The sequence below is a fragment of the Gigantopelta aegis genome, chromosome 8, assembly GCF_016097555.1.
Source record: "Gigantopelta aegis isolate Gae_Host chromosome 8, Gae_host_genome, whole genome shotgun sequence".
NCBI lineage: Eukaryota > Metazoa > Mollusca > Gastropoda > Neomphalida > Peltospiridae > Gigantopelta > Gigantopelta aegis.
In genome coordinates, this window is record NC_054706.1 from 73,111,034 (window position 1) to 73,137,698 (window position 26,665).

Genomic DNA, 26,665 nt, shown 5'->3' on the forward strand with positions numbered 1-26,665 from the left:
GTTCACCAGCGCAGGTGCCACAAGAAGGTAGCAGACAGACGGCGGAAGTGGAATACGGTGGTGGAAGTGCCACAGCTTTTGGCAGTTTGCTCACAAGCTGGGAGCAGGCATCGAGACAGGTGCGGAAATTCTATTTGTTTGTTTCAAAGACCCTTTATTATTTATAGTTATATTCAAAGTTGAATGATTTTGTTTAAATTTATGATTACCGTTGGTTTTTAACAAGGTTACTGTTTACTTGGTGTTCAAAATGTTAACATTTATTTTCTTACTATTAAGCTATATATGTTTACATACTGTGTGTGTACATTATGATTCTCTAAAACCCAGGTTTTCTTTCGTATTGTCCGTAACCAAATATTGATTTTCTGATTTCATGTTCTTTGCCTCTTTAAGTTGAGTGTAAATCATTATATTGTGGCTTTAAAATAACCCAATTACAAATAGTTAGAACTGTTCATAATTTTAAGTAATTTCAGCACAACTGGCAGTTTTATTTTCTCTGTTATATTCATATTTATTAGTAGTTCTTAGATCACATTGTAGTTCTCAGCCTGTTCCTCACAGCTGTGGTGTTATGTTAAAACTGAATATTAAACATCACTATGTAACTATTATAATTATATAGCAGTACTTTAGTTATGTCACTGGAGTCAAGTGAGATAGTTAAATCCTTATCATGAGTGTCCCAGTTATTCCCATCACGAGTGTCCCAGTTATCACCATCACAAATAGCCCAGTTATCCCCATCACCATCTCGAATGTCCCAGTTATCCCCATCACAAGTATCCCAGTTAGACCCATCACCATCGAGTGTCCCAGTTATCCCTATCACAAGTGTCCCAGTTAGACCCATCACAAGTGTCCCAGTTATCCCTATCACGAGTGTCCCAGTTATCCCCATCACAAGTGTCTCAATTATACCCATCACCATCTCGAGTGTCCCAATTATCCCCATCAAGAGTGTCCCAGTTATCCCCATCACGAGTGTCCCAATTATCCCCATCACGAGTGTCCCAGTTATCCTCAGCACAAGTGTCTCAGTTATCCCCATTACGAGTCTCAATTATCCCCATCACGTGTCCCAGTTATCCCAATCACAAGTGTCCCAGTTATCCCCATCACAAGTCTCAGTTATCCCCATCACAAGCATCTCAGTTATCCAAATCACAAGCGTCCCAGTTATCTGAATAAAAAATGTCTCAGTTATCCTCATCACAAATGTCCCAGTTATCGCCATCACAAGCATCTCAGTTATTCCATCCAGTGTCCCAGTTATCCCCCCATCACAAATGCCCAACAGGATGTATGCATAAAAATCTGTAATTACTCTGTCATGTTCAAGAATGGTTCATCTTTTTTCCACAGCTTACTCCCTATTTTAATGTTTTAATGTTGCTATTTTGTTCATATTAACATTCAATGACAGTTTAAAAGCTTTATAGAGATCAGTGGTGAGATCGAAAATTACTCTGAATAATAAAACATGCATTTATAAACATCTACTCTATAAGAATGATGCCATTTGTAAAATATTTTGGTGAATGAAGGGGTGTTGCCCCCACCCCCCAGTTCTGAAAATGTGGTTTCGGAGAATTTCCTTTTTAGGAATTGCCCACCAGACCAGTGTCCCACTTAATCCCAGTCTCTTCTATTATTGTTTAGTTTAAAAAAAATAATAACACCAGATTACATAAAGACAATACAAACTTAACAAGCATACAGAAAGTATTGCTGAAGCAATACATGTCCCTACTAGGCCCAAAATATTTTCTTATCTTCTAAGTTCAAAGGCCATAACTCGGTAAAAATGGGTAAATCGATGTGAAAGTCAAACTTAATCTGTAACAGTATATGATAAAGCAATATATACATTTCATCTCAATATCTTCAGGCATTGGGGGAGGGAAAAAGCCCGGAAAACAAATTTCTGTATCTCCTAAGACCAAGTACCATAACTCTGTCAACAAGAGTATCGGTGAGGTACATGATACATCCGTCAGGAGTTTGATTGAAAACCATAGATATTAATGAACATATTACGGGTATGATTAAATTGTAATTATGTGAAATTTTTGCAATGGGATGGATGAACAGTATGTTTTGGACCAACTACTAATGATACTGTATCCATTGCAGTCCTCTACAAAGCCAGTTCAAATTTACTCTTCCCTGGCCAGTAAAGTATAATATTTCAATCGCCAGCCACTTATATTTAGTAGCCAGCTAATATATACTTTTAATTAAATCGATTCATCTGCCATTTTATGGCACATTACTAATGTCGTAATTGTTATTAGGAATGCATTCGAATGAACTCGTGAAGAGTGATTCCTAGTTGTTCAATAGTAATTACAAGTTACTGTTTGTGTCCGGTTCCACTAAAACAGTGAACGACTATTAACTATTATTATCAAATTCCGTACCCAATAATTGTATTAAACGAATTTAAGCGAATTACTATTTTAATGGCACTGCTAAGATATGCATTTAAATTACAGTACTCATTAAACGTTAAATAAAATCATTGTGGTAATATCTACCAGGCTTCAACGTGTTACTAGTAGTTACCAATCGGCTACCTTACTTTTGGTTTAAATTATATTTATTTTCATCACATACTGCCTTGTAAATCCATAAATACTGTTTTGTAAATAGTCGTGTCTTTAAAGCTGTCTAAAATCGAGTCATGAAATTAGAAACAAGTTTTCATCCTCCACTGGTGAACATGACTTCCGACGTAATTAAAACGACATTCACAACTGGAAAAGTCGTTATCGTGGAAGGATCCGTTATTTCAATAAGCACGAGACAATTGGAGTGCAGCATAACACATATATAAGTCGACATTTAAAATAATTAATGTTTGAGTTGCAAACAGACAAGCAAAGACATACAGTGGCTCAAAAAAATAATTTTAACACATAAATAAAACCTGGCTCTAAAGGGTATAGGACCGACTTAGTCCAAAACTGAACTGGGGCCGAATTCTTTCCAAATGCTTGATATTCAAGTTAAGGGAGATAACATCATAACAAAGTTTTACCTCCCCCTCAACGTCACCGTGTTTACTCTTGAATACTGGAAAATCATTATTCTTAGTCCTATTAACATGTCTCAAACAAACTACCGATAGAAAACACGTTTTATGGAAGATAAATTGCTACTGGTCCACAGTGTTTTCCGATGTCCAGTTTTGTTTACATATTAAAGTAAGATTATTGGACAGTCGCCGACTGGCGAATGTGATTTTATTTTTTAGGCACCAGGGAATGTTTTTAGGCGCCATGGCGAGTATTTTACTCGCTTTGTAGAGCAGGAGAAGGTGCTGTCTGATTAATGAAGCAGGGTTTCTGTCAGAGGGTAAAACAGGTATGGTGCCATACCAAAACTTTTTTGGCAGATTAACTTAAGTTAACCGTTTGACAAAATTAATTACTCTCATCATTACTGTATGATTTTCTTAACCCTAACCCTAACCATAACCCATTTTCTTTCTAGGGGAGGCCCCCAGCATAGCCCCTGTTGACTGTGGGTGCATTCAATTCCATAGTGCCATACCCACAAAAATAATTCCTGGCAGAAACACTGTAAAATTGTTGTTCTTAATTAGAAAGGGAAATTTTGTTTAGCATTTTCTTCAAAGGCTAAACAAGATTTTCCTAGGATGTTCAGAATATAGTCAAATTATTTTATTTGTATCACAGTGATACATACGCGATACACCACCATCCCAAGTTGTTCCTACATGTGAGGTTTGATGGTCCTGTATGCATCTGTATGCAACATATGGTCTGAACAAGGATTTACTGTTACAGTGTGTCCACATCTCCTGTATTTCAAAGAATCTCCTTTATTTCATGATTCTGCTAGATCTCCTTTATTTCCTCTTTTTTGGAAAAAAGGGAGATTGTCTGAATTTTTATTGGTTATTTCCTCAAAATTAAGTATGTAATTGTATTCAAGTGATTTTATACTTTCAAATTGAGCTCCTTGTGCAATAAAACACTGATTTATAAGGGTGTATTGCCTATTTTCCCATTCATATCTATATTATAAGTGGTTCTATGTTAAAAGGTAATAGTATAATGTACTGTGTATCATATAGGTTAATGAAGTACATGTAAATGAGGATGGAATGACTATGAGGGGTAAAGGAGGAGGCCATTCATCAAAATAAAACAGTTATTAAATATCTGACTTATAGAATGTTATGTTATAATTTAATACAATATCTTGTTAAAATCTTATATATTGTGGACAGATTTCTTCACGGCAAACCTTGAATTGTTGACTCTAGATGCTGTTAGAAGGCATCTCAGGTCACTTGGGTTTTTTTTTCTCCAAAATGACTAACTCACAGGTCACAGTGACCTAGTAAGTGTGTGACACACCACTATCCCAAGTTGTACCTACATGTGAGATTTCATGGTCCTGTATGCAAGATATGGTCCAGACAAGGATTTACTGTTATATGCAGTAGACCGTGAAAAGTAGGTCACAGTGACCTAGTAACAGTACACAATACACCTCCATCCCAAGTTGTTCCTACATGAGGTTTGATGGTCCTGTATGTATATGGTCTAGACAAGGAAACGTTAATAGACAGACATACAAACGGACGGACAGACAACGCCATACCATAATACAACCTATCATAGACGGGCATATAAAAATGAGTAAATTGTCATGAAAGTCAAACTGATAGTATATGATAAAGGTATATGATAAAGCTATACAGAAAACAAGTGGGACAGATAGATAGGCGGACAGACAGACAGATGGACAGAAACAAAACCCAGTCCCCTCTGGTTGGACCGGTAGGGGACTAATAAATAAAATGGTAGAAGTGGTGGAACCAATTTGGGTAATGACATGAATGAATAAAATAACAAATGATTCAATTGATAAACAAAATAACAAATAATTCAATCGGTAAAATTTATTTACAGTTTATGAATTTGTATACAAAATGGCACAGGCTTAATGATTTTATTCCATGTTTATCTATTGAATGACCTTTGAAAAAAAAATAATAATAATAATGAAAAAAAAAATACCCATAACAATGAAGCTATTTCTTCATGGTTTTATATTTCAAAACTAAAAAAAGCATACATGTACATTATAAAACTGATGTACTGTTTACTTTATTCTTTTTTTAATAATCACACTTACAGTATTTGGTAAGCAGACTGTCAAAATTGGCCTAAAACGATCACATAACATTGATAATTTTGACAGACAAAAAAAAAAATCCACCTACTGGATTCAAACTCAATAATTTAAAATAAATTTTAAATAATTTATTTATATACACATTTCTTTTGTTGTTGAGTTTAAATAAACATACACTTAGTCATGTTAAAAGCTAATTAACACTTTCCATGTTATTTTTCCCTTTTTTTGGTGTGTGAAAAAGGTTCAACAATGACAACAGCAGCAGATTTTAGTAACCCCCCCCCCCCCCCCCTCAATTCTAAAGATATGTAGGTTATGCTCTTTAGATATTATGAAGTCTCAGCTCGTTATAAATTATTTTTCATAATTTTGCCTTTAGCACAATTTTAATTATTGTAAATCCATTGACAAATCCAGCTAAAACTAAATCCACTGATGACCTTGGAGATTTAACAAAGCCACCACCTGAGCCCTTTTAAATCTTGATTACAGTTACTTGTACTAGATTAAAAAAAAACCCAAACAGTACTACAATTTCCAAAGCTATGCATGATATCTGCATTCAGTATATACACATGTATACAGACTTCCAAATTGTATCAAAGTGATGCACAAAGTACATATATATAAATATATATGCAAAAATTAATCAAATCCTATAATTCAGTAAATGATAGTGCTCAACTCTTTTTATTATTTATATGTTTTACAACTATAAACTGAACAACCAAAAAATGCAAATATTTTAATATAATATATACATATCATTAATTTGCTAAACAGACTGTCAAAAAGGTCTAAAATGATTACATAACATGATAATTTTGACAGACACAAAATATTTAATAATTTAAAGGCATACTGTCACAGAGATAAGAACCGTATTTCTCTAAAAATGGATAATAAATGAAAATTACATTAATATTTGGAAACCAAATCTAGCTATCACATCACCTTAACTAAACCATGATGGAGTGAAATCCAAGTCAACCCTGTGGACAATATTAGTTTTTGACCATTGCCATAATTCAATTATTTTTACAAAATATCATTAATAAGTGAAGTATAGTGGCTACATAGATGGTTGAATAAAGTACATTTAGGGACAAATCAAATTTATATATTTTTAGGTAATACTTTCTTAGGCTATTTAATAGGTCAGTGGTCTGTGACAATATACCTTTAAAATAATGTTAGTTAAATTTATATGTGCATTTCTTTTGTTGTTGAATTTATAACACTATAAATAAACATGTACATAGTCTCAGCTCATACCATATATAATGTTCAGATTAAAAAAAAAAAGTATTTTCCCCCCTCCCTCCAACCCCTACCAACTTTTCATCAGTTCCATTGTGGGAACTCTGTGTTTGTGTTCTATGAAAGATATGTGTCATTTCTGAAAAAAAAATATATACCCGGTATGTATCCTGCTCAAGGTCCTGCCTATAACCAAGGTCGAGAGTCACTTTGCACGCCCTTGTTTTGGCTTCCTTGTTTTGGGTGCGAAGAATGACTGTTGTGTACCTTAATGGAAACACTCAAAACCAGATTTTTTGTAAAAAAAAAAAAAAAAGGGATGATTTTGCTACCAGCAGAATAAGAATAATGTTTTGAAAGTGACTCCTTCTTATGGAATAAGATATTTGGCTGTGTGGACACTTCTCCAAATTCAATGAAGCTGACCCAGAGTTGAACAAAAGAGACAATATTCATAGATAGAGACCAGTGTTTTATTATTTGTTAGAGAGGTTTAAACTCTACTATACCCCCCACAGGTAATCTGTTACTGGTCAAAGGTATGATATTCACCAAGAATGAATTGTCTATAAAACGATTTATCAATTTGGAGGGGTATAAAAACAGTTACAGTATATGATGCATAATTCAGGGGTGCAGAAAGTACTCGCCCACTCGCCAAATGCAAGTAAACCTTCTGACAGACAAGTTAAAAAATGCAACTACCAGTCCAAAGGGCAATCCGTCTTTTTCTGACTGACTTTTAACTTTATTATTACTATTTTTTTTTTTTTTTACATTGCATCCACATCAGCCATGCCAGAATTGAAATCATTCAAACAAACTGTTCAGAATGATTATGAAATAGTTCAATACACAACAATACATGTACCGCATTGCAGACTTCGGAGTTCCGGACTGCCTGTGTGCGATATTCCGGAAACGGGTTATAGCAAAAACAGAACCATGCAAAATGGCCCCAAACAAAAATGGAACCAACTTCTATGGCTATATTATGACTTATACGGAACCAAATTTTAAAAATGTATAGTTAAAACGACATTACAAGTTGTGAACTATGATATCTTCAATATAACGGCTATATTAATTATTTATTACTTTGTAACCCCATTTTTCCCAAATATTGGGGTTTAATTTTGTTTGCCATGTGATGTTGATCAGTTACAAAATGTTTTTAATAATGTTTGTCATTCAATAAATAATATATTGTATATATAGGACTAGTAGAAATTCGGGCAGGCTAGTCAATTTTAGTTGGTTCTGTTCTGGCAGGCTAGTAAAATATTTTCCATCTCAATAACAATAAGACCCACTTTCCATTATATATAACTGATATATTTGGCAACAGAAATGTTTTGGAATCTTTTTTAATTTATATTTTGTTGGGTACCCAGCCATGTTCGCATTGCAGGCAATAAAAAGGCAGATATTGCTGCTTAGTCTGCTTTTAATTTGCCATGTGATAATACATGTATCGGTATCTCCTACAGTTATTTTAAATATCACATTAACCAATATTTAAGAAATGGAAAATAGTTCATTAGCCCGTGGGTCCAGAACCAACTAAAATTTACTATCCCACCAGTATTTCTACTTGTCCACCAGCCCATAGAACAATATATTCTAGTTCAATCAACTGGTAGAAAGGTGCCAGAAAAACCATCTAGCACATGTCCCCATGATGGTAATCCACCCTTTCTCGGAGGTAGAAGGCAGTTTTTACCTGTTTATTACATCATTCCATAATCAAAGGTAGTATGTGACATAACACAACAAAACTAGAAAATATTTCTGGCACTCATCCTTTTGTAGATGGTTTTTCTGACACTCGTCTCAAGGAAATCAATCCTTGGACAAAAAAATTTCCCATTTCTTTCATATAGATTTACAAAATTCAAGTTACATCCCGAAAATATTTAACAGAATGATCTACGTATATCTTGGCCTTTAAATTGACCCTGCCTATAAGTCAAGGCCCTAATTTCAAGCCCTGAAAAAGTTTTGTTTATTGACCCGCTTATAAGTCGACCCATAAAAAATTACCAATAAATATTAAAGTATTTCTTACTTTCAGCAAATGAGAATCAGATTCAGTCTAAGCTACTTTTAGTGAAAGCTGATTAATATTCATCATGAACGTTTTGGTGTATACATTTTTGTACGAAAGATTGTTTGAACAAAAATTAATTCCAGTGATCAAATTGCAGAATAAACAACTGGTGCTTATAGCATTGTTTATAATTTTGCTATTAGTGATGGTTGATATTTTAATTAATTGAGAATGCCAAAAAAACGGGTTATAAAAAGTAAACTGACTAATTTGAGTGTAAACACCAAGATAATTCAACAATAAAACCTTACAATACATTCCCCAAAATTAAAAAAATTTGTGTGTAAATTTCTGACCCTTTCATACATCCCAAAAATATTATGTAATGCTTGAACAGTAAGCCAGATAGTAAGGATTTCCGAATGTGACAATTTATAAATAGTTTGACACTGTCACACTGGTGTTCTAGTAGACTAGTATTGTGTTAAAAAATTAAAAAGAACATTATGCTACTAATAAATGTTGTGGTTTATATAATCATTTAGGTCTATGATGGAATCAATATTACAAATATTTTGATTTATTCCAGCAACATTGGTACCATCAGAACGTGCATTTAGTACAGCTGGGGATATTTAACGGCACAGAGGGCTGCACTCAATCCTGAAGTAGTAGATGTGCTGATTTTCTTGAAAGAAAAGTATAGCCTAAAACATTTAGCCTGACAGCTGAAACTAATAAAGATCATTAAAAAGTTTATGCCTTCTGCTTTTATCAACCCCCACCCCATAAATATTAAATTTAAATCATATCAACTATATTGCAATACGGTTCCTTATATCGCTGCACCCATAGGAAAAATGTTTAGGGACAGCTCGCCTGTCAGACTGGTAGTTGTCTTTTTTAACTCGCAGACGGTTACTGTCTGCACCCCTGCTAACCAATACAGATTGTTAAAAAGCCATACAGTTGTCTACCATCACATAAATAAATATTTTTTAAGTAGATGACATCTTGCACCATAATAATTTTCACTGGTTTGGTCAAAACAATCTTGTTAGTTAATCAGACATATGAAAATCAGTGTAGGTCATAATCAAATTTTAGATTTTCAACCAAATCTTTTTCAAGATGGGGGTGGGAGATAATTATCATAAAACATTTTCATGACATTGGAAATTCTGTACCTGAGCATAGGTCTCACTACACAGATGTCATCTGCCATGTTAAATTGCCATGTTAAACTTCAAACGAAGATTGCCAATAGAACGGGTTCTCGTTGGCGCTAACAACATACACCACTGCGAACATACATTATATAAGCATTTATTTTCACTCCAAAATTGAGAACATTTCTGTCTCAGTTTTTTGCTATATGACCACATCTGGCTGTAGTACCGGTTCGAACAGGTGGTTCATTAAACGGTTCACTCCGGCTGTCTCTTGTGCTATATAGCTATATACCCATGTACCAAAAGGTCGATGCACAATATTACAAAATGACATGGGCAAAGTACAGCCAGAAGGCTTACCATTAAACATACATATTGTTTTATTTCTTCACCATTTCCTAGAAGTGAATATGTGAACCATAACATGTGTCACAATTAGGAACTATAGTGGACCGTGATGAAAGGACTCTCACCCGGAAGTGATCTGTGTAGTGAGACCATATTTGTTTAAAAAGACAAACAAACAAAATTTTGCCAACTCACCCCCCCCAACACAGATAGGTCTTTATTCTCAGAGCAGTCTGGAATGGAAATCTTAAGGTTTATTTTAGTACAGCCGTAGACCAAAAAGAAATTGATATATATGTACAGTTTTGAGGAGGCATCAAAAACTAGTTTGCAGAAAAATTTAAAGTTTCTTTATCCATGCAAAAATAAGAGGATAAGATCAGAATCAAAATAGCTAAGTGGTGAATTATTGAACAGACAAGTCTTGATAACAAAGACCAAATTTTGTTTTCAATCCTGCTACCTACAAGAGGGTTTATTAAGTTAAAACTGAAGGTTATAATATCAGGGCTTCTAGATTGTGGTAGCCCCACTCCCATGGCTAGTGATATTCAATGTTGGGCTAGTAAATACTAGTAACTACTATTGCCATGCCCGACTGCTAGTCAAAATATTTTATCAAGTGTTGCAGTTAAGTCTATTTTGTAAATAGGACTCTCCTACCCCCACCCCCTAATGTTAGTGTTTTGAAGCTCTATCTTCCTCTTTAGGTGTGTATATCCGATTATTACTATTATTTAGTAAACGTTTTAATCGTGGCTAGTAAATTTAAATATCACTGATCCCATGGCTAGTGGATTTTATAAAAATTCTAGATAATATGTTAATGTATTTGAAAAAAGTTGGAAAATTTAAACACAAATGCATTATCCATCTCAATTTTGGGGTCTTGTTACATAATTAAAAAAAAAAAAAAAAAAAAAAGAGTTGAGCAACTGGTTACTTACAAGGAAAAAAATAAATTCTCTATTTGAAAAATAAATAAATGACAATTAAACCTTTCATACATTTTTTCAATACTAAAATCAGTAGTGGCTGAAAGCACCATGATAGCTGCTATGTCTGTTGCTGCTGCTGCTGGGCGAATGCCAGCTGTTTTTTCTCTTATTATTGGTCGAGTCTCGTCTCCTGTTGTCGAGGTAGCTGCTGCTGTGACGTGCGTGATTGAAATGAGAAGACTGGGAATGGTTGGCAGGTTTCCACTCGTTGATGTGTTCTGCGGAAACAGACTTCTGAAAACAAGCACAAGACACATTCGTTACTCAAACCAGGGAACATTTTGTTCAGTATAGTGCCACAATTCGCTGCATACGTTTCAGAGATAGCTACACAATTATAAAACATTAAAACAGTAGTTGCGCCTTGATGGCACAGGGGTTAAATAAACCATCTGACTACAGGCTGGTAGGTACAGGGTTCGCAGACCGGGACTGGCTCCAACCCAGAGCGAGTTCTCAAGGGCTCAATGGGTAGGTGTAAGGCCACTACACCCTCTTCTCTGTCACTAACCACTAACCAACTAACCCACTGTCCCGGACAGACAGCTGAGGTGTGTGCCCAGGACAGTGTGCTTGAACCTTATTGGATATAAGCACAAAAATAAGTTGAAATGAATGAAATGCTAATCAATTTTTAACAGACTAGAAATATCGCTAATCGAGATTTTGAAAACAAAATGTTCTCTGCACATGAAATGAAAATAGCAAGGCTGATATTCTAATAAAATGAAATAACTACAGGTTGGTCGAATTCAAATCAAATAGCAACTTACAGTGTTCAACATGTGTTTGAGATGGTCACTAGCCAATAAGAAATATTTCATAAAAATAAGTTAAAACTGAATTGTGGGCATTGATTTTGTTGAACCTATCAGTGAACTAATACCATTTTAATAAAGATTTTAACATTAGGCCAAACAGAATTGTATGTGTGGTTTCCATTACATAAGCCAGAAAAATTAGGGTAGGTACGTAGGCTGAAATCTTTATTTTTTTAAGGCTAATTATTTAGGGCAGGTAGGCATTGTATGCACTTTTTTTAGACTAAAATATTTTATATTAAGATATATATATATATACATATAGCAAGAGAGAAAGGTTTTTCTAAAATTTAATATATTTGACACTAAATGTGGTCATAAGATTACTATATAGATGTAACTATGTGATATAAAGAAAAATAATTTAACACAATGAATGTTTTTAAATCAATGTCTATTTACATCCAAAAAAAATAAATAAAGTTTAAACAAAGTAATACACAATACACAAAGAAAATATATTGCTACATGAATAAGGATGTTTTTATGTGTGCACGGACATGCTGTTCAAAATGTTCAACTTTAGGTATTCACTCTCAGAGTAACTAACCTTACTAGTCTACGAACCTATTCTTCGTAGTAATTTTCTGATATCACGACTGTGATAAACGTCAACTGAACGCAATTTAATTTTCAATTCAATATTGTCCCAATTTTTTTTTTTTAATCCACTTGTTGGTATTATCAATTTAGACTGTCAGTCGGCAATTTGTTCTGTGACTTTCTTTAAAGACCTTAAATCCATGGATAAAAAAACCCGCAGTATATATGAAGGTATACATATATTATATTTTCATTGTGTTCTTAAATCTGTGGGGTGGGAGGGACGTAGCCCAGTGGTAAAGTGCTCGCTTGATGCGTTGTCGGTTTGGCATCAATCCCAGTCGGTGGGCCCATTGGGCTATTTCTCATTCCAGCCAGTGCACCACGACTGTTAACAAAGGCCGTGGTATGTGCTATCCTATCTGTGGGATGGTGCATATAAAAGATCCCTTTCTGCATTAGGTAAAATGTAGCGGGTGTCCTCTGATGACTACTGTGTCATAATTACCAAATATCTGACATCCAATAGCGGTTAATTAATTAATTAATGTGCTCCAGTGGTGTCATTAAACAAAACAAACTTTCTTTCTTATATCTGTTAACTGCACTAGTCCACAAATGATATGAATATTAGACCACTAAGAACAAAAGTGAGTTCACAGTACTCGGCTGATGTTTACCTGGGTTTTGTGTCGGTCATCTTGGTTTCGCTGGAATGGATTGTGGTTGACATGATTTTCCGATGTTCGTTTCACCTTCTTCACCTGAAAGACAGGGTACAAATTGTCACTTGTTGTACAGGTACTTTAAAAAAAACATCCGAAAACCTATACAGGCATGTGATTTGGTATTCTTAAAAAAAGCTGAAAATGTTCTATTATACAAAAGTGCAGCGATTTCTTTGACTGGTCATCAGTCTTATATCGCGATACACTGTCTACCGGTAAGCGAACAGCCATTAAGAAAATGGTTTAGTGGAAGTGCAATAATTACAAAAACCCTGAAAATAAAAGAAATGGGATTTTTTTTTTATGAAAACATTTTTACCGATTTATTTTACGATAAAGATTTTTTTTAAAAGCAGAATTCCACTAAAAAGCAGAAGAATCACATGCCTGACTATATGTGGGACAAACGGATTGGCAGAAGGACAGAGACAAAACATATAGTCCCCTACAGTTCCAACTGGAGGGGACTAATAAATGCAAGAATGTACTACAAACCTTTGGAGAATCTATATCATTATTGGATTTATCCCTTTTTCTCTTCATCTTAATCACGTCTTTCTCTATATCTTTCTTTATATCGACATCCATGTAGTTTTGACCACCATCCCATGATGGCACTGAAATTAAATATTTAATATACACAATGAACAAATTATGTCAAACAATAACAACCTACCATAAACATTTTCAGTGCATTGTGATGAACGTCCACAGGTTCAACTATAAACCAAGTTTTACTGACCTAGGATTTAGGGTGATCTAAACGTGAAACTTTTAAGTTTTAACACATAAGTTGATGCCATTAGAAAAGTACTACCTGTATCTCGCGTTTTTACTTCATAAAGGCAAAACAAAAACACAGTTAATGCAGTATAACCTGCTCAAACAACCATCTATTTTAACCACCTCATGTTCAGTTGCAGGCACTATAAAACAATGGTTTTACTTTTTTTCATGCTCAGCATATGTTTCAATGTGTATGATATGACAGAAATCAGTCAGATGACAACAATTACTAGCCTAATTATCTAAATCAGTTGGGTAACAAGGACTGTCTCAGTTATTTAAATCAGTTGGATGACAACAAGGAATGGCAGTTATCTAAATCTTAGTCGTGTGACAGTAAGGACTGGCCTAATTATCTAAATCTGTTGGGTAACAAGGACTGTTCCAGTTATCTAAATCAGTCGGGTGACAGTAAGGACTGGCCCAGTTGTCTAGACTGTAAATAGTAACTGACCGGATGAGCCATATCCTTTAAAAGATGTGCTTTTCTCCAACTCTTCAGCTACTTTAGAAGACTTTGTGCCATCCCACATCGTTCTCACAGCCTTGTGCTGGTCCGAGGGGTGATCCCATTGATGTTCAGCCACTGAACAGAAAAAAAAAAAACTTTAATGATACACACACGGCTCAGTTTACTTTATCTGGGAAACATACACAGGTAACTGACGAGCACAGTCACATTGAGATTTTCATCAACAATCATCCATTTCTTACACACCCTTTGTGACAACAGCATTAGTTATTTATTGTAACACATATACATGTGATATCAATTTAAAGATATGCAATTGGCTGCCGTCAGGCGATAACACTGTCGCTACAGTAATTGTGAAACAACTTGTTTTAAGATAATTGTATCTAATGTAAGTGCTGCACTCTGCATTTTCAACAAAAAGTATGGAATCTTGCAAAAAAATATATATATATAAAAATGGTTTTAAAAAGTATTTAAAAAAAGTATATTTTTCATCAATATACCCCAATAGGTAGCCATATATTGGCTACCTTTGTCCTAGTAATGTTTGCTACTTATGACCAACTTCAAGGAATGGTGTGTACCCTGTTGTGAGGATTTGTGATTGTTGAACACTCTGTTCTGCATATTTCAGTGCCCTGTCACTTGGTCACTGAGAGCAGCAGGATCAGAGAGCTCTATAAACATTCCACTCAACAAAGAACAAACCAATCCTGAAAAAAAAAGACTACCAAAGCATAAATCTTAAATGGTCAAATTTGAAATTAGATTTCTTAAGTTCTGTTTTGCAGAAAAAAAGTATAAAAAGTAGTATTTCTAAGAAAAAAGTATAATACTTTTTAAAAAGAATAAAGTGGCAGCACTGCTAATGGCCACTCATGTATGGACAGAATGTAAAAAAAACATGATCATTTTCTCTTTTCTTACTTAACCTTGCCTTTCACCTATGGCATTTCCCCCCTTATCATGTAGACTGGTCCAAACATTTCAACTGCCAATCAAATGGCTAAAATCTTCCATCCTGATCCAGTCATAGGATAGCTACTTCCTTCTTTATCCTTTGCTTTTGTGGTTCTGATGGTTTTTATTTTGCTCTTATTTATTCAAGGCATGTGATTAGGGGGGAAATGCCAATGGTCGGGGTTATGATGAAAAGAAAACAGTTAATACATAGCACTAAAATTAAGACATAATGTTCAGATGTCAGCATCTAAACTGCAAAATGTTGTAATGTTTGTTAAAATTAGCTATTTAAAATTCAGATGTCAGCAGCTAAACTGCAAAATGTTGTAATGTTTGTTAAAATTAGCTACTTAAAAAAAACACCACAAAAAACAACTATATTTATATCAGACTTCACCATTTGAGGGGAGCTATCACTCTCGCTCCCCAACACTCCCCTAAGATGAATTCAAGGATAATAATTTTAGCTCCCCTGAGCATGTGAATTTATATAGTATCAATATAGTAATATTTTAGATGACACCCCATGGTCTATGTTAGGGGAGCAATGATCCACTCCCCTCAATTTTTTTTTTGAAGTGAAAGTCTGTTGTATTATAGGTAAAATTGGTTAAAAATCTTTTCAGGATGACCATTTTTTAATGGTAAAAAATGAACAAAATCGAATACAAACCTGGCTTCAGTTCGCAGTCTTTTGTTTTTTCTACCCAGACATAATGTTTCATTTCTTCATCATGAGACTCATCATCTTTATGATGTCGGTGTTTCCTTTCAGCATGGTCCTTGTCTTTTTTATGTTTATGTTTCTTCTTCTTCTTTTTCTGTTTTTCAATGAACTGTATCAGATCATCGCTCTGTTCCATCAGGTGTTTGGACTTCTTCTTAAGTTTTTTCTCCCTTTTAAGCTCTCTTTTAGATTTATCATTTGACCGTTTTTCCGTTGTATCCATTAGGGAACAGGAACTGTTTATGTTGGTGCCACTGTTAACCACCATCAGTGACTCGGAAGGTCCCAGAGATAACATGCTGGCGCTGTATGCCACGTTTGTATCTAGAATAGTCCCCATGCTGGCATTACTCGCAGATTCTTTTAAAATCTTTTCATTGCTTTCGGGAAGTCCTAGAGATAACATACTAGCACTAGTTGTTACATTTGTATTGTCAGTTGAAACTGTGCAGGTTTTACTTGCAGATTTATTAACAATAACTCCGTCTGTCTCAGAATGTTCCAGAGATAACATACTAGCGCTAGTTGTCACATTTGTATTATCGGTATTCACTGTGGAGGCTTTACTCACAAAGTTATCTACAATCACATCGTCCATACCAGGAGGTCCGAGAGATACCATGCTGGCACTAGTTGTCACGTCTGTATCATCCGCAGACACGTCAGTTTTACTTGCAGATTCTTTTAAAATCATCTGAGAAAGTTCCAGAGATAACATACTGGTGCTGCTTGTCACATCTCTAACTGACATCACGCTGGTTTTACTTATAGATTCTTTTAAAATCGTATTGTCCACCTCAGGAAGTCCCACAGATAACATACTGGTGCTAGTTGTCACGTTTGTATCTCTGGCAGACAGGTTGGTTTTACTTGCAGATTTATCTAAAATCAGGTCATCAGTCTCAGAAAGTCCGACAGATAACATGCTGGCACTGGTTGTCACGTTTGTATCTCCAGCAGACACGTCGGTTTTATTCGCAGATTCTTTTATAATCAATTCGTCCGTCTCGGAATGTCCCAGAGATAACACACTAGCGCTAGCTGTCATGTTTGTATTACTCATCGATATCACACAATCACTCGCAGATCTACCCAAGAACCTTTCTTCTGGTTTTAGTTTTGGTGTTTTTACTTCAACATCCACTTGTGTAGATTCACTGGATGTGGTATTGTTAGAATCAACAGTCTGTTCACCGGGTAAAGGAATGAGCCGTCCTGCAGAAGTGGACTCCGGAAGGTTTGTCATCTCGGCTGGTTTACATTCCTTGTTGACGTGCCACTCTGTAGTAGAGATAGACAATGTCCCGACCGAGGTACTCGGCCCCAGTTTCTTAACATGCCACGTTAAGTTTGGCATCGACTTTGAGCTGGATGGCATCACACACGTATCGCTTTGTCTATAAGTTTCACTAAACTTCAGCGAGATTTTTTTCTCGGGTATTCCTAGAAGGCTTGCATTGCCCGGAACAGACGTGGTGGCATTAAGTTTACTATCAAACACAACTGTCCCATTCTGAATGACGTCGTCTCCATTCCTATGAACTGGGACCCCGTTGTTCCCATTCACTTTGTTGGGCCGTTCATGATCAGAATCAGAATCGTCACCATATGGTACAAGTCCAGGCATATGCGGTTTCGAATCGCCGTTCACCAATTTATCTCGACTTCTTTCAAAAGTGGTCACTTTACCATTTTTAATGTGAACAACAATCCGTGGTTTTGCACATTCGTTCAACACCTTGAGGCGTTTATTTGGTGTCAGTGTCGTTCCGTCGGCAATACAGGTTGCACTACGCTTCTTGCCGACAGGGCAGCCCACATCTCCACTTGGACTTCCTGCCGAAACTAACGAGCCAAACGACTGTTTCTCCTGTAGTGGCTTTTTACTAACAATGTGTGTAATATTGTTATTGACAGGATGGCTCGCATCTGTACTACGAATACCTGAAGAAGAAAAAACCTAAACTACAGCAAAATTATTCAGAAAAATTATAACTTTTTAACGTGAAATAGGAAATGAAACCACATTATACTTAAATTATACTCAAAATTATAACTTGTTAATGTGGAAAAAGAAATGAAACCACCTTATAGTTAAATTATTCTGATACAAAATTGATATACAATCCTGGAATGGGAAACTGTGCAATGTGTTCCACGAGGTTAATCGATCCTACAATCTCAGGTGAATTCTGTACTATTCAGGATGGATTAAAACGAAAAATCCCCATTAACTATCAACTATTATTCCAGTTATACAAACAATATTTATTCCACCTGACGGGCATTTATCCAGTCCTTCTGTGGGTCCAAACACAGGCCCCTTCCCAAAAAAATGTAGCACTGAAAATTCCCAATTTCTATTCTACAAATTCCCAATATATATATTTAATTGTGTGTGTTCTAATAAATTAATATAACAATGGTGTACTCAGGGGCGGAATTGGTGAACTGTAAAAAAGAGGAAATCTAGAGGGGTCTGGACCGCCATTTTTACTTCAGATATCCCACGCTGCATTGCGACGCCAGCTAAAGCTTACTCGCTCCCTTTGCAAATGAAACTAAATAAGAAACGCGGCTGCATTTAGATTCATAATGACGTCACACTGTTATTTGATGTGTATCGTCATCAGTTTTACAGTATCGTAGTGCTAAGATAACTTCGAAAATCTGGGCCCAGAAGCTTACATGACCAATCCCCCCCACCCGAGGAAAGGATTAAAATGTGAAGCACTCGATGTTCCATGAGAGGAAAACCGCAGATACGAGGAGAATTCCCACCCTTGTGTACTGCATCATTCAGTGGCATTAAAAAATGTCCCAAATATGATTATCAGACAGGGGACAATGACAAAAAATCCTGGATATATTCCTGCTTGAAATAAAAACACACATCACTAATGTTCGATTACAGTTTTATATTTCTGTGCCATCTTAACTGTTTAAGACTAACTTAATTCTAAGTAAAAATAAAGTATGTCGATACAGTGATGTCCCTCTAAACAGGACCAAGTTTAAAAAAAAAAAAAAAAAGTCCAGTATTAAGGGGTAGAGAGGTTATGCTCTGAACCAGGGTTTGCTCTGCCAACCACCAAATTAGCCAATTGCAAATTTTAAACACAAATGGCAAATTTTATTTTGGCATAAGAATGGTGGGTTTTTTGTTATTTTTTTAATTTTAATAGATAATTTGGCAAAATTGTCTATACACCCAGAGTTAACCCTGCGAACTGTTATGATATTCAGAAAAAGGACCATGAAAAAAATCCAGCTTTGAGGGGTTTCGTTATACATTAATTTGATAAAATTAGCTTTCAAAACTGACCATTTTGCATGGAGTGGTTAACATGACCAGACTTGTGCATGTTGTTAACTGCATGATCAACTGGGACCTGTGGTCCAATGAAGGTATTCTGAAAAGCAGAAATAAAACAAATGAAGATGCTACTAACAAACACATATCCAAAAATAGGATACAAATGTATAATACTTTTTCTGTTAATCCAGTGTATCATACGACTTCAAAGAAAAAACAACAAAACTTATGGTGAGGTACATGATATGCCCATCAGGAGTTTGATGGAAAACCATAGATATTAATGAATATGTTACGGGTATGATTCAATTCTAATTATGTGAAATTTTTGCAATGGGAAGGCTAAATAAGATTTTCCTATGATGTTCAGAATATAGATAAATTATTTCATTTATTTGAATCACAGTGACCTAGTAATTGCATGTGACACACCACCATCCCAAGTTGTTCCTACATGTGAGGTTTGATGGTCCTGTATGCAAGGTCTGGTCCGGACAAGGATTTACTGTTATGTGCAGTAGACTGTGAAAAGTAGGTCACAGTGACCTGGTAATAGTACACGACACACCGCCATCCCAAGTTGTTCCTACATGTGAAGTTTGATGGTCCTGTATGCAAGATATGGTCTGGACAAGAAAAAGTTAACAGACGGACGTATGGATGGACAATGCCATACCATAATACAACCCATAAAGAAAAAGAAAAACAAAAGAATTAAATTGCAGGACCTCTGAAATGACTGAATGTTTTTTTTTTTTAATTACTGGTATTATGATGTACAGTCACAAAAATTAGTAAGGTGATGGTTTTTGCCACTAAAGGAATAAAGTTAAAGTTTTGTATAACAATAACACTAGAGCACATTGATTTATTAATCACTGGCTATTGGATGTCAAACATTTGGTAATTTTGACAAATAGTTTTAGAGAGAAAACCCGCTTCTTTTTTCCCCATTAGTAGTAATGGATCTTTTATATGCACCATCCCACAGACAGGACAGCACATTATAATGGCCTTTGGTATACCAGTCGTGGTGCACTAGCTGGAACAAGAAATAGCCAAATGGGCCCACCGACGGGGATCAATCCCACACACCAAATGAAAGTTTTACCATTGGGCTACATTCCACCCCCAAAAAGGAAAAAAGAAGCTCACCCTTGATTTTGAAATCTTGGTATAAAACAGAAGATATGCTTCGGAATCAAACACACGGCTTGGTTTGACCTGTTGAACCTGGTAACAAAAATAAGTCAATGTTTAACAAGAAGCGGGCACATTTTTATTTGAGGACTATTTGAAATACCTAAATAAAGACACATTTCTAACAAGAATCTAACGATTTGTTTATTACAATGAACAAAAATCTAAACTCAGCCACAGCAATATACAAATCAGTCTATATTAATTACTCAGATTTCATGAACAGCAAAATGTTCTAAAACACACATGCATCCTGTAATAGTGGTCTGCTTGTTTAATCCATATGTTAAATAAAAAATTTTTTTAAATAATGTGAATTGATACTATGGCTTCTGATAATTCAGGCTAACATTCTACCGTGTCATACAATCAGCTTTATTCAATACCTGTGATGTCACACTATTGTTCAAGGTGTGGATTGTATTTCAAGAATCAACACCTGTGAAACAATGCAATTTCAACTTTTCATGAGTTCAGGTCAGGGATTCGAACCCACTACTTGTAGAACTTGTACATTGTAAACATGTACAATGCTTTAGCCTACAAGGCAAAACATTCTGCATCATCAAATAAACATGTAATATATGCCTTATCAACAAAGTGATAAACCTAGTGATAGTGATATATTCAGTGAAGATTGCTGGAAACCAAATTGGAAATTAAAAGATTTTGCTCATTACACTTAATGCTAGCCATCCACTGCTAAGCCTTTCCTGACCAAAACGTTCAGGTTAGGTCCGAAAGGATCTATCGTTTTGGGTTATTAATTTTATAAATATTCGTTGCCATTTAACCAATATTTTTATTAAAAAAGATAGAGAAGATAATTTAACAGTCATGTAATTTGTTTTAATGAATGATGGATTACGTTGGCTAATGCACTCGGAAGTGTAGATTCATGAAAAACATTTAACTCAGGACCCGTGAATTATCTTTCATGAATCTACACCTCCTCATACATTCTCTATTACAGAATTATAGGAGTACTGCCGCCTTGTGGAACATCTTACCATGCTATCGTTCATGCAGTACCACAGCTGACTGGGCGACTTCACGTAGCTAAAATAGTGTCCGGAATGGCAATGCTGCCCTGAATGGACCAGAACAGCGTTCAGGCTGTACAGTACAGGTTCTCCCTGAAATACACAATACACAAGTATTAAATTAACAACACACAGAAACTCTGTAACAAAACTTGAGGAAAGAAAGGTAAAGTTTGTTTTGTTTAACAACACCACTAGAGCACATTGATGTATTAATCATCGACTATTGGATGTCAAACATCTGGTAATTTTGACATATAGTCTTAGAGAGGAAACCCATTAACTTTTTTTATTAGTAGAAACAGATCTTTTATATGCACCAGCCCACAGACAGGATACACATACCACAGCCGTTAATAAACCAGTCACAGTTGTGGTAGAAATTTGTGCGTGCGAGTTGTGTGCCCGTGTGCCGTGCAACTACTCTGGACCTACATACTGGGTAAGCGACGTGGAGTGCGTACCGCACGCTTGAACGCACGCGTGACCATGAACGCATTTACCACATAAATAATAGTTAAAATGAACAAGACAACAAGATGTCACTTTAAAGACGGGTTGTTATTGCATTGAAAACACAGGAATTTTATACATGAAATATTATGCAAATATCAACCAAAGTTATGAACTAAGAATACTATTAACACTAAACTATGAAAACATATAGTTAACCAGTGATGTCAATTACAAGTATCACAATTAAAAATCTATATTTATTTAAACAGCCAAAAGACTAGGCAGTCGCCCATTATCCATTGAATGTTCACAGTGACTGACTAACAACACCAGGAGACTAGACAATCGCCCATTATCTCAAGATGCTCTCAATGACCAGTTAATTAAAGAGTTATACACAAAAGAACTACAATATTACATATAGGTAGTTACATATATTTATTTAAACCACCAAAAGACTAAGCAATTGCCCATTATCAATTGAGTGTTCTCAGTGACTGACTAACAACACCAGGAGACTAGACAATCGCCCATTATCTCAAGATGCTCTCAATGACCAGTTAATTAATTATCTATCCTAAATTTAATAAAGTAATTATTGAGTTGGATCCCAAAACTACTATTAATTTAGAAAGATTGCAAAGGAAGCTAAAGACAATCGTCTATTTACCTCTCAATGCTGTCCAAAATGTAAGAAAAATATTCAGTGAAACGTTATAACTGCAAAGTTTAGCTCGATCAGCTGATAGTTGTCAAAATTTGGATCCAAACTGTTTACAACTGACGTAACAGTTCTATTTATACCCCAACATTGACGTCACTGGTCTTTTTTTAATCTCTAGTATGACGTCAAATATACTCTCAAGAAAAACACAATATGGTCTTACAATACACAACGGACACATAAATCAGCGAATATCTAAGCATATATTTCTAATATCAATGTTATTTATAATCCATAACGTTAACCAAAACAACAACATCGTTTTCACAGGTTAAGCAATAACACTACGGTTCCGGTCTATTAACCAACAATGCTTTACAGCAAACCGGAAATAGTTCGTCTCGTGCATTTCCGCTCGCAAAGCAGACGACATTTAGCAAGAAATACTTAAGTTTTTTATGAAATACTCAAATATTAATATTCAGTTAAGTATTTACTGAACTATAATGATACATAATTTAATCACGGACATTGGCCTGTCCATCTACACGTTAATTACTTCAAATCATGGAAGAAATAAAAAGGTAAACGTCACGTTTCAACATAGCTGTCCACGGTGAAACATTGAAATTTAATTTTAAAGGATCGTGCTCTTTGAAACAATTAATTTCACAACAACAGTGCACTGGCTGGAACGAGAAATAGCCCAATGGGCCCACCGATGGGGATTAATCCCAAACCGACCTTGCATGAGACAAGCGCTTTACCACTGGGCTATGTCCCGCCCCTCATTTAGTTGGTGTCCAAAGTCTACTCCTACCAAATAGAAGATAAACATTTGTAATAAATATATAAAATGAATTAAAAAAATTGTCTGTTATAAATAGCAATGATTGGGATGGCAAATATACAGACGACTGTTAATTTAATGGCATGATAAATGTGTCTTCTTTACCTGTCTTTGGCTTAAATATGGCCGTATATTGAGCTTGTCCGGAAAACTCGATGTGTCTAGTTATCTTTCCTGTCGTACGATTATAGTCAAATCTGAAAGTGAAATTTTACAATTAATATGTTGTTAACGTCAAATACAGCTACTGTTGTTTATGGACATTGTAGAGAAGAATAGATGCTTATTCTCAATCAAACTACCAGAAACCATGACAACATGATATAAACAAGCTTTCTGAGAGTACTACAAAAGCAATACATGTCACCTACTGGGCCCAACAAATTTTCGTATTGCTCAAGTTCAAGGGCAATAACTCTGTGAAAAATGTGTAAATTGCTGTAAAGTTAAACTTAATCTGTAACATAATAAAGCTTTATACAAAATTTCATATCAGTATCTTCAGGCATTGAAAGAAAAAACTTTGAAAAACAAAAGTTCAAAGGGAATAATTCAAATGACAAATGGGTAAATTGCCATGAAAGTCAAACACGATCTGTAAAAGAACATGGCAAAGCTATACAAGTCATTTCAGTTCAATATCTCGAGGCATTGTGAAATAAACATCTGGAAAACTATATGTGAGACAGACAGATAAAAAGATTGTTGGATTGTTTTTGTATGTATGATAATTTCTTTGTACAGAATGATTAAATACCTTTTGAGCTGAATCGTCAAAACATTGGGGTGCTTGTGGACGGAAAGTCGCTTTTCAGCCGAAACTTTCTGTTTACATCTAAAAAAAAAACACAAAAAAAAGCCAACATTACAAAACGTAAAACAAATACAAAATGATCTAATTATAAAACAAACAACACTTACTTACTGGTCTGCTACCAAATGAATGTTTAGAATATCTGTTCCAAAAAAAAAAAATCAGCACGTGTACATTCTCCTAAACAGGACAGCACATACCATGGTTCTTAAATTGAACTTATCAACCATTGGTTGGAATAGGATATAATTCAAATTGTCCAATAATGGTGATCAATCATGTGATTAACTGTGGTCTAGCACATTCTGCTCCATATTGAGAGGAAACTCGCTACATTTTTTCATTAGTAGCAATGGATATTTTATATACACCATCCCACAGACTGGATACCACCTTTGATATACCACTCTTAATACATCTATTAATTCAAATTTGAACTTGGTATTACTTCCCATACAAATAAAAGAACAGTTACCTAGAACACATATACGCATTTTCGCTTTCTAAAGTTTCAGGTTGAACAAATTTCTCGAATGCTTTTTCCAATGTTGCCACATTCTGAAAAAAACAAAAAACACATCTTTAGTACCCATACAACTAATTCATTGAAACAGGCATACAGATTTTAAGTGAAACAATATTTTTTACGGATCTAAAAGTTAAAGTTTGTTTTGTTTAATGACACTACTAGAGCAAATTGTTTTGTTAAAGGGAAGGTCAACTCAAATATGAGCCTGATGTGTTGATAAGATGCATACCTGGACGACAAAAACATATACTGATACTTTAAGAAATGAAAAACCCATAATTTTAGAGTTAATAAAAAACGTGATTATTCCTGCTAACTGGGGGCAGCCATTTTGTTTCGTTTTTGTGATGCCCAGTGGTATAGCTTGGGGTGAAGTGACGTCGGCTCCGCCAAATGCCTCTATGCACAGTGCAAACAAATGCTCCAATTTATGACAAGGCGCTTTGCTTTCATCAACCTGACTTGTAAAACAACATAAATGACTTGTAAAACAACATAAATGACTTGATAGTATAATAAACTATTTAACTAAATATATTTCAATTTGCATCAATAGAACGAAATGGAGTTGTAGTATTTTACTCTTTTAAAAAATCTAAAGAAAAAATGCATATTATTAGGCCTATTGGTAGGGTACATTCGAGCAAAAACCGACCACTCACGATACCCAAGTGATAATTTTATTTTTTGTGATTTTAGATGGGAAAGTCTACTTAATCAAGGGTTTTACCAAATTACTTACAGTAATAAAGCAGGACAGCTGATAATGAGGGGTGTCCGCGCGGTTATCACACAATACCCTGTGATCTTAATAAAAGAGGCACGTCTTTTTAGATGTCTAGACAGTGTCTGGGAACCGTCTAAATATACACCTGCCAATCAGGAACCACAGGTATAGGCCACGGAAAGAAAAGACCAATTAACCAAGAAAACACTCCAATTATTATTTCAGTACGTAAGTTAATTTATGTACAAAACATAAGACAGTTATTTCAACACTTTGACAATGGTGGCTTATTTTGTACTGAAAAATAACATATACTTGGTGCTGGCTTACTGGGATGGATATTATTACAGAACATTGTGATGCATCAGCAAAAATCAGGTGTGTTTTGTTTCTTCAGTTCTAAGACTAATTCCTGACGTGACACGTTAGGTATTACATAATCACCAGCTCGCCAGAAGGCATATTCACTGGGATGGTACAAAATGGCTGCACCCGTTATATATAATAGCCGTCAAATTTAAGCGTTTTATTAATTAACTATACGATTCTACTTGTTGATATTAAGCAATAATGTGCATTATATATCGTTGTCTCTGCATACCAAGCCAAATGCCTTAATTGTCCCCTCCTTAAATCATCGGCTATTGGATGTCAAACATTTGGTAATTCTGACATATAGAGAGGAAACCCACTACATTTTTTCATTAGTAACAATGGGTATTTTATATACACCATCTCACAGACCGAATACCACAACCTTTGATATACCACTGTTAATACACTCACTAGCTGGGACGAGAAATAGCCCAATGGCCACCACCAGGGATCGACCCTAAACCGACTGCGCATCAGGCAAGTGCTTCACCACTGGGCTACATCCCAACTCTTAACAAATCTAATAAGTCATTTCAACACAAATTTACGAGTAAATTTCTTGAACTCTAATCATATTCATTCATAAAGAATTAATATGAAAAACCCCACTTCAATTATTAATCTCAAACATAATAGTTA

General features: G+C 35.2%; 1 protein-coding gene across 1 annotated transcript in view; it reads right to left on the bottom strand.

The window, feature by feature from the left end:
• Window positions 1-10,758: 10,758 nt before the first annotated feature.
• Window positions 10,759-26,665, bottom strand: part of LOC121379389 (ubiquitin carboxyl-terminal hydrolase 36-like) — a 29,418-nt gene continuing 13,511 nt past the window's right edge. The window contains 12 exon segments of the mRNA XM_041507982.1: window positions 10,759-11,243; window positions 13,054-13,137; window positions 13,597-13,718; window positions 14,342-14,473; window positions 15,999-17,996; window positions 19,378-19,465; window positions 20,524-20,601; window positions 21,579-21,704; window positions 23,687-23,731; window positions 23,733-23,778; window positions 24,339-24,416; window positions 24,871-24,953. Coding sequence (XP_041363916.1) covers window positions 11,037-11,243; window positions 13,054-13,137; window positions 13,597-13,718; window positions 14,342-14,473; window positions 15,999-17,996; window positions 19,378-19,465; window positions 20,524-20,601; window positions 21,579-21,704; window positions 23,687-23,731; window positions 23,733-23,778; window positions 24,339-24,416; window positions 24,871-24,953 — 3,087 coding nt within the window. The 3' untranslated portion in view covers window positions 10,759-11,036.